A 13,717-nucleotide genomic window follows, 5' to 3' on the forward strand; every position below is an offset into this window, starting at 1 on the left:
AAAAAAACAAAAAAACAAAAAAACAAAAAAACAAAAACAAAAACAAAAAAAAAAAAAAACAAAAACAAAAAACAAAAAACCAACACAAAACATAATACAATGAGCATAATGTTAGAGCTTGCTCATATATTCATGAGCATTATGTTAGGTTGATTAGCTTTTATATCTTAATACCTAAATTAGTTTGAGTTGCTTTATATCTTAAGAAATAAAATTCAACCTTCCTCAGCTTGATCTTAACTAGATGCCCTTGACCATCGTTATGGCTAAGTTTCATTCATACCTTAAGCGGGAAGCTCCAAAAGCAGCAGAAAAGGATAAAAGATCATCTATATGGTCCATATCAAATCCAGCAACAAAGGAACGAGCATAAGCCATAGCCTGCTCCTTACGAAGCACCGCTTTGCGAGTCTCCAAAAGACGCTGAAGGCGAAGCCTGTTTGATACCAAAACAATAGGGTAAGCAACAAAAGTGAATTTGATGTACTGGAATGTAGAGGGGAAATAATCAGATTTAATAAATTATGAGAAAAAGGATGATTTACTTGGAGTTTTCTTCTTGTGCAACATTATCACTGCCATTAGAGTCGGCTTTTGCCTGGGACCACCATTGCCACAGAAAGGTTCAAAGTTATGGCCAGTGAGGATGAGGAAACATCTTGAGACAAATCTACTGTCATATGTCAGTAAAACACTGAAATACCTGAGAGGAAGTAGTCGATTTCTTGGAATGGCCATCAGCACCTTTCACATTGCCTGCGAAATAAATCCAAGTACAAATTAGTAGATCAAGTCAAATCTTTCAAGTGGTGTGCAATGTAAACTGAATTCCAAAAATTTGATATCAAGAAAGCTGTATCATGGACCATGTATCATCACAATTTAGTATAAAGCCGTATAGACTTAGTTTCTAATAATCAATGTCAGGAAACTAGCAGCAACTATACCTGGATTTGACTACTATATTCATAAACTACCAAACATAGAACAATCAAGAGCAGGAAAACAAATGAAAATTAAGATTTAATCCATCATATAATACTTGTGAGAGATCCAAATTTTGGATCAACGGATATGGGGAGCACTTTTTGCAGTCAATTCGATCTAATCGAAGGACTTACAAATTGAATTACAGGTCTGAGCGTACCTTCTTCTGCTTGACCTGCAGCAGTAGAATTTGACAATTCATTGGGTTGAACCGAGGTCTCAATCTGTAAGATCTCCCTTTCGATCGTCACAAACCTCTCAAGAACTTCAGGTGTGCTAACAAACCTCACAAACCTGTTCAAAATTCATGAAGAATGAGCCAACTAGGAGCTTCCTAGTGAAACCCAAATCAATTGAATCATTTCCAAATGAACGAATTATGGATGAAAGAAATCTAGGGATCTAAGTCCAAGAAGTACCGTTCCAACGTGGCCTTGGTGAACCAGGCGGAGTCGGCGGGAGTGGGAGCCCGAAGCGTGATGGAGTAGCCACCCTTGGAAATCTGCTCCTTGGCGCATCTAAGATGCGAAACGAATGGCTCAAGTAGTCCAGATGCTAATTTCTCACTGCGACCTCCGGCGAAGACAACGAGATCACACCTTTCAAATTCAAAATGCAGAAACACACAAAACACAAAGATCATCAGAACCAAAGCGAGATGAATACTAAAATCCAAGCATGACTACAAGATCGATAGAGAAAGGAACAAGTAAGAAGCCATTAGGCATTAGCAATTAGTACCTGGTTCTGGTAGGGGTGAGTTGGAACAGAGCATACTCAAGACGAGTACTCGAATCCATGAGAAGTACAAGAGAGTAGCAGAAAGCTTTAAATGTGCATAATCCCAGAGAAGAAGATCTTGGAAACTGTGATATCAACAACTCTACTCATTCCAGTTTTCACTCTCTTCTCACTCTGCCATTTGCACCTGAAGCTACCTCTGTATAGCATAGAAAGAGAGAGAGAGAGAGAGAGAGAGGTGATTGGATGATTGGATGATTGGGTGATTTGCCAGCAAGGGGTGACGAAGCAAAGCACATGGGGAAGAGGGATTTGGCGATTGGGGAAGTAGGGCCCGAAAAAGGTGTAGGCGTTGCCGATCCAGCTTTCCTCTTACTCTTAGATATGCAGCGATGGATTGATGGATGGATGGGATCATCACCACCTTCATGATTCAAATCAATGGGAAAGGAATAATTGGTTGGTTGAGAAGTAGTCTCAACTTCTTCTTCATATGGTCTCTTCTGGGTAGGCTTGCAATTGAAGAGAAGTAGTGACAGTCTTAGCTGTGGAGCAAACAAGGGGACAAGGAATAAATATTAATAAAGTTTAGATCCCAAAAGGAAAAAAATATTAATAAAGCTCAAGCTCTCTCTCTCTCAAAATAAAAAAAGGGGAAGAGATCGAAAACTTTGCCAATCAAAAGTAGGACCATGACACCTCTATAGGTAGAATTTAAACTTGATATTATTTTTATTTTTGAAAAATTATCTAGTACCACCCATAAAATTGAAATTAACTCGAAGTAACACCTAAAAATGAAAATAATGTCTAGTAGATCCCTCACTTTCTTAAAATTATATCTAAAAAACTCATTCCGTTAGATTTAAGGTGTTAAGTGATGATGTCATCAGTTAGTTTTTTGCTAAATGGCCAATCTACCCTTATGGGTATGTTAAGTTACAATATTGATCTTCATCCCCAATTAGTAAAACGGAGAGACTTGAAATACTTTCCCAAAATCGACAGCTATTGCTCTAACATCCCTAACCTCTGATTGCCGTTGCGCTGCTCTGCTTCGTTCAACTGCAAAGACTACACGAAGGAGGAAAACCTCTATGCGATGAAGCAGAGCACTTGGTGAAAGCACTAACCTCTGCTCAGACTTCTTCTACTCCATTCACCTGCAAAGACTACACGAAGAAGGAAGCTTCTCAGTACGATGACGACGAAACTACTGCACGAAGACGACGAAGCACTCTTTCTCTCTCAAAGGCCTAGGATCATGAATAACATGGTTGAATCTAGAGATTCATTGAGGTTTAGGGCAAACAACCACATCTTTGGCGCTCCTCATGTCTTCGCAAGCTGTGAAGGTGTTCTTCTGGTATCCGCAATAGTTCATCTCCGCAGCTACTTAAGATCCAAAGTCGAGCACCAGTAAAATGAAACAAGACTCGAAATTTAGATAAAACCGAGGCTAGAGTTATGGATCTAACAACAAGAAATGCGAATCTATTCAACAAAGATGAGATCTTTAAGATTTGTAAAGTTTTACAATCCATTTAAACAGATCACCATCTAGATCACCAGAAAAAATAAAAATAAAAAATAAAATAAAAAACAAAACTTTTAGTCATCTATAATTTTCTGACAATAATTTAGTGAGATTAATATTAAATCATTCCATCTGTTCACAGTGGTTCACCCCTTAACACCTGCAGTCTATGCAATATGCTTTTAATTTGTTCTCACACAATGCACCTGTTCTCGCCAATGGGTACAATGAGGAGGAAATGAAGTTTGAAGAAAACAAGAAAATTTTGGGTATGTATGAAGACGAATCACTATTGTTCTCAGTTATCAAAGTTGATCGATTTTCTTCTTGACTTTCCTTTCTTCGTAGATGGAGGCGAGCGTGGAGCTGCAATAGTTGGCCAAGGCCTTGTCTTCCCAGGTAAACTGAGAGTTGGCTATTGAGCTACTGATTTCGAACTAAGGGCAACTAATCTCATAGTTGCCCACTCTTCTTCTCGACTATTGAGCTAGAGCGGGCCAACAAGTGAGCCTCTTAGGTGCGAAGCTCTCTCCAATCTACAGAAAGATGATTAAAAAAAAAAAAAAACCTCCCATCCAGAGTAAAGATTTTTTTCTCGAGACATCCCTAAAAAAAGAGCTCAGGAAATCAATATAACACCTCATAGAACTACTCAGATCTGTCGCGGCACATCAAAGAACAGAACAAAACAGAATTTGCTTTGCCCTAAACCGCATTCCCAGTGAGAGGAGATAACCAATAACGGTTTACTCTCCTAGCTAAGGTCGCGGTTGAGAGAGTTTGGAAGAAAATGGGTTCTTTTTAGAGAGTTTAAGTATAAGGGTAAAAGGGACATTTCTCACTTTCAATTAACAGTGTTACAAATTAGGGGTGCAGTAGACATTATCTTCATTTTTAGGGATTACTCCAAGTTATTTTCAATTTTAGGGGTGGTACTGGAGAATTTCCATTTATTTTTTTATTTTTTTTAATGGGCTCCGAATTTGAAACCTTATCCCTTGTCCATTCTTAAAAGTTGTTTAAGAGAGAGACAAGGAAAAAAAATAAAGGGTGTTTTATCCTTAAATAATAGGATGGGGCTCTTTTAAGGAGTGAGAGATTACAGCGCACATCTAACAACTTGAAGTGCTTTGAGATACGCATCCATGTGTTAGGCTTCATGTTTAGGAGCTCCAGACCATTAGATGTGCATTGGTATCCTTGCTGTGACATAGAGGAGTCAGATTCTAAAAAATAAGGATTTGGGTTGCTACCTAGTTGGATGGTCATTGTGCCAATGACCAACCAAGGGGGTGCACATGTATGCATCCAATCAAGGGGTAGGATGGTATTTTTTCCACTCTTGCGTATGGGCATATGGGCATGTGACAAAGTAGTGTCTTTTTCCTCAAACAATAATTTAAAAAGTGATTTATCATTATGTTATCAACAAAATTATCGATGTTTCGAGTCTGCATATGAAATGACAAGATTTATCCTATTTGAAAATAATTATGTTATACTAAAATGAAAAAAAAATAAAGTTACAATTACTTGGCAGCTTAAGGCCTGGGTGCTTTAAATGTTTTAAAGGAATAAGCAAATGTCTAAACCTTACATGAAAATATATAATGGGAAAAGTTTTCCTTCACTTATCCCGTAGAGAAGGGCTCATTTCATGTGAGAAGAAGAGAGAGAGATATAAAACATGCTAACATATCTTTCATTGCTTGCTAATATAACATATTTTCATTTCGTTTATTTAGCCAATTATTTCTTTTGAGAGAGGATAGATGTCAATGTAGGGGGTGTTGAGTTTGGCATCTTTTATCTAGACCGGTTGAAAGATTTGATTCAACGGTTTAGTTATCCACTAGAATCTTCTAGTGGGGACGAAATTGGAGCGAGTGGAAGAGGTATAAAGTCTTCCAAGTAATGGAAGTATTCAATTAGGTGGAGAATTCCAAAAGATTGGAATATGTAGAGCCTTCCAAGAGGGTGAAGTCTTCCAATGGAGGAAGAGGAGTCTATAAATTAAAGAGGCCTTTTTCAAGGGGGTTAGACAAGAAGAGAAGAAAGTGAGAAGCCATGAGTTGAGAGACACCAAGGTTGAGAGAGAGAAAGTGAGTGAGTACATGACCAAGTGAGAGAGAGAGAGAGGTGTACAATAGACTTGGTTTGGGAATCAAATTGCAAGGGTTGTAATACTTCTCTTCTTTTGTTCTTAGTGGAAGATTATATTATTCTATGGATGCAGGTAATATATATTGCCGAACCATGTAAATTTATTGCTTCTTGTGTCTGTGCTTGTTTTCATTTTATGTGCTCGTAGATCATGCATATATGAGTCTGTGTTCTTATACGATCGTAAGGTGCTCAAGTCAAAAATAGAAACGTTATTCCGCCCCCAACAAGTTGTGTCTGATGTTTGTCGACAGATAAGAGAGATGATGAGGTGGAGGAGATTTATTGAAAAAAAAATGGGGGGAATTACTGTGGATTGTTATAATAGAGGTACCATGTTATATAATAAGAAATATGTGGTGGGTACTCTTACAACATCATTCAAGAGACAAGGGGTACCTACAACATGGTTCAAGGGAAGATGTGATGGGTGAAGAATGAGGCTGAAATGATGAAGTGTTTAGCCATTTGAGATACTAGCACTAGAGATATGTTGGGAGAAGAATAAGACTGTAATGATGAGGTGTTTGACCATTCAAGGTACTAACACTAGATATGTGCAGGGTGAACAATGGGGTCGGAATGATGTGTGTATTGGCCATTCGAGATACTAGCACTAAATATTTGCAAGGTGGAGAATGATACTAAACGAGAATGCATTCATTCATTTGAGGGATAAGCGTATGTACTAAATAAGAATGAATTGTTGGTTATTCAAGAGACTAACAAGGATGGGGTGCATTGTGAAGAATGTAGTCAAATGATTTTTCAACATGTCTTTCAGGTGGGTACAACAAAACCAATGTGAAAATTTTCGGGTTTGATGCCTTTTATCTAGATTGGCTAAGGATTTGGTTCAAGAGTTTAGTTGTCCATTAGAGTCTTCTAATGTGGAAGGTGAAGAGACATCAAAGAGGAGAAAGTGAAAAAAGATATAGTCTTCCAAGTAGAGGAGTCTTAAAAAAGGTGGATGTTTCCAAGGCAATGGAAGATGTAGAGTCTTCCAAAGGTGGAAGATTAATATATAAAAAGAGAGAGGTGTCTTTAAAGGGGTTAGCAAAAGAAGAGAAGAAAGTGAGAAGCAAGGAGTAGAAAGACATCGATGTTGAGAGAGAGGGTTTTACGTGGGATTTAGGATTTGCAAGGGTTATATTATTATTTTCTTCTCTTGTTCTTAATAGAGGATTGTATCACTTATGGATGTAGGCCTGATATTTTCAAACCACATAAATGTATTGTTTCTTGTATATGTGCTTGTTTTTATTTATTATGCTCGTTGATCCATGCATATACAATTTTATGTATCATGTACAACTTCATAAGGTGATTATGAAACATAATGTTGTTTTCCACCTCAAACAATGGATAATCTCTCATGCAACATCAATAATGGCACAAGAAATGATATCATTTACATGGAATACACATGATCATCAGGACATAAGAGAGAGGGAAAAAAAATACATGTGAGAGGGCGCTGGCATACTGACATCTTGAGAAATTTTTTTCCATTTCTTTATTTTGATATTCTGCTCCGATTGATATTTTTTTTCCCTTTCTTACTCCCTTTGTTTTGAGTCCAACAGTTCACTTCTGAGTTTACCAAAAAAGAGAAAAAAAAAAAAAAGACTCTTGAAATGCCAAATGGGTTAAGAATTTAATTAGACACAATTGTTGAATGTGGAAAAAAAGAGAGGGATTCGACTCTTCTCCTGAGTGTCTATTGCCCAGGTCGGCCCATAGCTACCTGAGAGAGCACTAGGCGGTGATCCAATGTTTTGAGAGACGACGTGAAGAACGAGGCGCTAACAAAGGCGTGAAAAAAGAGGCACCAAGAACCGTTGGATCACCACATGAACACGTAACGCTCCCCTAAGTAGTATGGTCAAGACCTAGGCGATGGGTGCTCTGGAGAGGAGCCAGATCCAAAAGAGAGTGACTTCCTATGTTTGGTTTTTCAATTTTTCTTCCCTCTCATTTATTTTAATTATATATATATATATATATATTCTACCTAACTGGATGGAATAAAAAAGAAATAGAGAAAAAGAAAATTTTTCCTTCACATATAGAATTTCTTTACCCACTATTATAATACCATTATTGCTTCTCCATGAACAAAAGCCCAAAATGATGTGAGTGAAAGAAAGTTCAATCCACAATGTGGAAAAAAAGAAAAATCACTTCTATAGGTTCTACTTGCTTCATTGATTTTCTTTCCAACATTGGTACTCTCTTTAGCTTTCATTTTCTTTGATTCTTTTCTTCAATAGTGCCAAGGGCATTTCAGAGTTATTAGCAATAATGACATCTCACTGATGGGATTTTGTGGATTGTTCTTGAAGAAAGTTTATCTTCACCCTGACCAAAGATAATCTCATTCTTCGAATGCATTCTAGGTTGATAATGCATTCAAAAAAATACACCAAATGCAGCCTTAATTTCAAAACATCTACTAATGATTCCAAATGCTTTTAGACTATAGTTGTGTAGTTTATTTCTTTTAACCACGATTTAGAGTTGAGATATTTAGGGGGTGGCATGCCCGAGACTCAAAAAATATTGAGATGGAAAATATACATTAGATAAATAGTGGGTCCAATTGTTTAAGATCATAGGCAGAAAACTAATGTTTCATTTAGTATAATTTCTTGAAATGCATTATTGACCTGGAATGCATTCCATGGATGCATAACAAACAATCCTTAATTTTCTCTCTATTCTCTCACATTTTAAGGCCACAAAAATTGTTTCCCCCCCCCCCTTATATTTATCTATATAACTCATAGTTGAAAAATCACATGACAATTGTCTGCAACCACTGTACCGGTGCAGTGAGCATCGGGTGGCTGGGAGCTCCTTAGGACGTGTGTCCAGATGCTCTCAGCTGCCGAATGCTTACTGCACCCTATCACTCACTGCAGACAATTTGAACCTTGGAAAACCAGGTGTTTCAAATGGCTCATCCTTTTCAAAACTGGTGAGTCAAGAGTCATGTTTTTTTCTTATTTTTGTAATATCTTTTTTCTACTCTTTGTCTGACTGGGTAGGGCTGAAGCAGCTATGGTTGCTTCATGGTGAGAAGGAAAAAAAAAAAGTCTAATATTGAAGACAACAAATAAAAATTCTTGTGTTTTATTTTATTATAGATCTAGCTTATAGTCTATGAATAGTATATGGCCCAATAAAAGAAAAAGACTACGTGATTCACATGACTAGGGCAAAATTATTGAGTCAAAAGAAACTTTGATTGATTCGAACCTGGCTTGATCATTTCTTCAACTTGGGCGAATCTTTACGACTCTTGAACAGATTTTATATTTTTTTTTATTGGACCCAAATGATTCACCCAATTCCAAACATGATTTTTCCATTGTGATAAAATCTGCCTAAAACATTGCAACTATGATAAAATGTGCCTATAATTAATGGTTTTGGTTTATTTATTGCTCATCTACCAATACTAGATCAATCCATCCATCAATAAAGTGTCAACTAACATTGTTTCCTCTTAGGTCAAGGTGGTGGCACCTAAATTCTTGTAATCGATCAAGGCTGATAGTAAAGTTGATTGATTTTATTATCAATGAGGCTTGAAATTTAAAACCACTTAAATCAATGGACCACACTTTACCAACTCGATCTTTATGGTTATGAACATCGAATAATGATTAGCACTCTTACACACGCAAGTGGATAGTTTTCTTTTTTCTAAAGAATAATTATTCCCTCTTGTGCTTTCAAAGTATTAATGCTTAACATATTTACTTCCATTTCTTCACTTACTTACTAACCACCTATCAAATTAATTGGATGAATATTATTAATCACATAATCATTCTTGTTTTTTTCTGCTTGAGAGGTTGTGTAGGTCATTTATTGCAACATATTAAACAGTCGTGCAAGCACTCTCAAGTTGCTTAATGTGTTAATAGTTGAAGTCATCAATTTTTTTATAATAATAATTGGCGAATTATAGCTATGAAGAAAGTTTGTTATTTTTTAAGTATCACAAGACATTTATCCTGTCACATAGTCATATGATGTGTTTATTCAAACTATTAGATAGAGAGGATATGGTTTAGATTAGTCGCATGTCAACTTTCAAAGTCTAATCAATAAAATATCCTCTTTTGTAGAGGTAAATATCGTGTGTATGTTCGTACATATGTACCAATACTCTAAACATTATTGTGCATTCTCCCAATTGGGTGGACACAGATGATTTAAATTAAAAAACCGTAAAAATAGATGGTTCTTATTTATCATATGATTTTCGAAAACATCACATTCCATTGTTATAGAGATAAACTACCTATAACATTGACATATTTTTCTTGTATTCAAACTCAATCATACACCATACTAACCAATTAGTTTTATGGATAAGATGTGAATAAAAGAAAGAAAAACTCTATTATATAATTTTTTCAAAAAAAATGTCACTCTCTAATATGGAATTGTACAACTTGGAATCATAAATGCAATAGATAATCATAGAAAAAGATAGGAGTAATTAAATTCAATAATCATTAACCACTATTTTCAAAGCATATTTTAAAAATTCTCTTTTGCTTGATAATGATTTAAGTCTTTATAAATTGCCATTGTTAGGTTTCTCTCTCTCTCTCTCTCTCTCTCTCTCTTTTTCTAGACAACATTGTTAGGTTTCTCACTACTTCAAAGAATGACTAGACTGGCACAACTTGTTACCTACCAAAACTTGGAAGCATTAATGCACATTTTTTTTTTATTGCATTCCATCCAAAATAAAATAGGGGAATGGATTTGTGGGCAATCGGTCAACTCGTCAAATAAGGGGTAATTTTTGGTATTTTAAAGGAATGATTGTCTCTATCCAATTGTTTCATGCGTGACAATGCACCATACATGGCTGTACACAAAACCTAATGTTATAAAATAAATAGAAAAAATGTTTGTTTTCATGGTCCCATTTTGATCCACCATTTTAAGCCACACGAATAGTTGATCATAGTCAATTAATTGTTGGATCAGTTGTACACATTATGGATTAGTGTGCCGCAATTTCAACACAAATTCAACAAAAAAAAAAAAAAACCTTCGCAATATATGTCCCTTCATTTTTATATTTTTCAGCCATCTCTGTATGTCCATGCACCTTTCCATGGTCTCTAAATTTTCAATTATCTTAAATCTTTTTTCAAAGTTTGTCATACTGGTAAGGAACCCAATGGTCTATTTGTCCCATTCAATCTATCATGTGGCAAATATTTAAATAATTTGTTAGAATGATCCATTTTGAAAATATTCACCCAAATAAACAATGACTATGGTTTCCTAAACAAGTGATCCTGCAGGTTCAACACTCGGAATCTTTATGCTCTAGCTGTTGTATAGATTAGCAAATCGAACAAGTAAATTAATGAGTCAATTCCAAAATAATTAGATGCACAATAATGTAAAATATTAGAACAAATTAAACAAATACGTTAAGATATATATATATATATATATATAAGACAAAGGACAAAGTTTTCCTGAATCGCGTCGTGAATTTATTGCATGGATCCAAGGGATGAAATCCCGTGCACCTCTACCCCACTCTTGAGTGGTTGAGATTACCATTCATTGTGGGTGCATGAAAACTTGATCCTATAACCAAAATATAATAAAGAAAGATCTAAAGCCGGTAATCCTCTCTAAGAATTAAGTTTCAATAGAATTATTTAGTAAATATCTTGTTATGTACGGCTAAGTCAAACAAGTAATTTAGTCCAAAATTGTAATAACCCAAAGGGGTAGTGCAGTTGGTGAGCAACGAACTTGGTACGAACCATAAACTTAAATGTCCTAATTCCGATTCCAATAATAGCTATCAAAATCAAATTGATACAGATATCTGAATCCATGCTTTTTACACACTATATAATTCACCAATTACGCTAGGCAATTAATTATTGTTAAAATATGAGAAAATTGCATTGCCACCCCTTGAACTTTGGTCGTTATTCAATCCCACCCCCTAGACTTTTCGAAACACCAAAGACACCCCCTGAAAATTTAAAAAATTCTAAATCAGTCTCTGCTGTTAGTCATCCCCGTTAAGTGATGGAATAATGGTTAGTTTTTTTACAAAATGCCCAAAACATCCCTTCAAGATGATTTGACCACCTTACCCTTGTCCCTTCTTCTAAACCAAAACTTGCAACTGTCGGGTGTATACGGACATCGTCGTCGTCAATTATATCTTCTCTGTTTCTTCACCGGCGATGGTTCGTCGCCGTCTTTCTATACCTTTTTTTTTCCCGATTTCTGCTCAGAATGCCTTGTCTTAGAAGCTCTTCCCTTAATGTCTAACCAGTCCAGTCCTGTTCGTCGATCATTAGTACCACCACCTCAAGCAACCCTTGGAAAAGGCATCGATACTCTTCAACTTCTGTCGATCTGTCGTCTGCTGTCGGTGAGCCACTATGCACGAAGATGAAGCAGATCTTCCATTGGCGAGGCTGCACTCCGGCAATTGAGGCGAATCAGGCTGCACTCTGGCTAGGCGACTCTTCACTGGATCCACCTGCTAGTTGAGGAGATCGACGCAGAAGACTATGTACGAACTGTGAGGACTTGTGGGAGCAGAATTGCCATTTTCTCCTCAAATCACTGCTACTCTCTTGGTTGCAGCTACACTCTAGATCGTGGACGATCTCTAGCGAGACTGGCATCTCAACATTAGAGGGTGCCGTTGCTCTTCAGATCACTACTGTACTTCAGGTGGCTCCTACAATCCGGCGAGGTGACTCTTTACTGAACCACCTGCGAGCTAAGGAGATAAACTGGATTTCCTTTCAGATCTAGCCTGATTGCCTCTCCCAATTTTGAGCTTCTTCTTCTTTCGATTTGCTACACAGAGTCGAATGATATCCTAGATATCTCAGATCTGCTTCACAGAGATGACCGTTGGCCAGGTACGCCCGCATTTGACTGTTTCTTCAGATTTGTTCATTGGTCAAGCTTTGTGTGGCAGTTTCTTTGTCTAGGGTCGGGTATGTAACCCCCTTAGTAGGATAGCAACGAACTTTCGCCGGGGTGCCCATGAACCTATGACGGAGGCCGGAGAACTAATCGTTGCAGGTTTTTGTTTAGAAGAAGGGACAGGGGTAAGGTGGTCAAATCACCTTGGGGTGGGGGGTGTTTTGGGCATATTGTAAAAAAACTAACCATTATTCCATCACTTAACGGGGATGACTAACGGCAAGGACTGATTTAGAATTTTTTGAGTTTTTAGGGGATGTCTTTAGTGTTTCGAAAAGTCTAAGAGATGGCATTGAATAAAGACCAAAGTTTAGGGGGTGACAATGTAATTTTCTTTTAAAATATCACATATATATCTTGTAATTGATAACCCCATGCTGCCAAATGCTAGTGGCCATTGAACATTGACGATTTTGGAATTTTGATGGCTAACCTTTAGGGCTTATCAAGTGAAGCCAGTGTGAGATACAACTAACCATATCCATTATCATCAAACTGATGAGCGTTAGAGTGATGACTATTAATAAATATTTTATGATAAGTGGCATCTCAATGATCACGATGCCTCACTTGCCAACTTCAGGATCAGGACAGTCTACTTGCCAACTAACGCCATCTAACTTGGAACTTTTTATTATGAAGATATGCCACGTGGAATCCAATCGTCATAACAATTAAAACACCTACCAAAGAAACCCACTCACTAGTTTGCAACTTGCAAAGTGGACGAGGTTTAAATGAATATAGAGCTTGATAGAAAAGTTTTTCCTTTGGATTATTTGAAACATAATCTATCCTAATGAATTAATATTCAATTTATAATAAAAAATTAAGTAACTAATGATTTTAATGGTTCTTGAAAATTTATCATGTTTGAAAGAGTGAAAAAAAAAAAAAATTAAGATACTTCAGAGATCTGTAGGCAGAGGAAAAGTCTGGGTTACACAAGTCCGAGATGTAAATGGATAGTTGAAAATTCAGATTCACTTTGCATATGTATCCATTTAGGGGTATCCATATCCAATCAGGGATATCCATATCTGATCATATCTGATCCGTATTTAATCCATTTACATCTCTAGGTAGCCTTAAAGAGAGTGGAACTCATTGCCGCTTAAGAGTGAGGTGTGATATACTGTTTCAGTTCGACTCCTCTTACCTCATTGGGGCCACTAACATGGAGTGTGTAGTGCTCTTCATTGCTTTAGGTGAAAATTGATGATTCTCATTCAATTCCAATATGACTTGATCTATGCGGTTGTGGGGTAAATATAAACC

At 36.6% G+C, this 13,717-nt stretch overlaps 1 protein-coding gene across 1 annotated transcript in view; it reads right to left on the reverse strand.

Moving 5' to 3' along the window:
* Positions 1 to 2,222, reverse strand: part of LOC122092823 (COP1-interacting protein 7-like) — a 17,569-nt gene extending 15,347 nt beyond the window's left edge. The window contains exons 1-6 of the mRNA XM_042663116.1: positions 1,729 to 2,222; positions 1,407 to 1,586; positions 1,148 to 1,281; positions 704 to 756; positions 546 to 598; positions 284 to 436 (exon numbers count right to left, since the gene is read on the reverse strand). Coding sequence (XP_042519050.1) covers positions 284 to 436; positions 546 to 598; positions 704 to 756; positions 1,148 to 1,281; positions 1,407 to 1,586; positions 1,729 to 1,787 — 632 coding nt within the window. The 5' untranslated portion in view covers positions 1,788 to 2,222. The remainder of the gene's footprint in view (positions 1 to 283; positions 437 to 545; positions 599 to 703; positions 757 to 1,147; positions 1,282 to 1,406; positions 1,587 to 1,728) is intronic.
* Between the last annotated feature and the right edge of the window lie 11,495 nt (positions 2,223 to 13,717).

This window comes from Macadamia integrifolia, chromosome 11, assembly GCF_013358625.1.
Source record: "Macadamia integrifolia cultivar HAES 741 chromosome 11, SCU_Mint_v3, whole genome shotgun sequence".
In the NCBI taxonomy this organism is placed as follows: domain Eukaryota; kingdom Viridiplantae; phylum Streptophyta; class Magnoliopsida; order Proteales; family Proteaceae; genus Macadamia; species Macadamia integrifolia.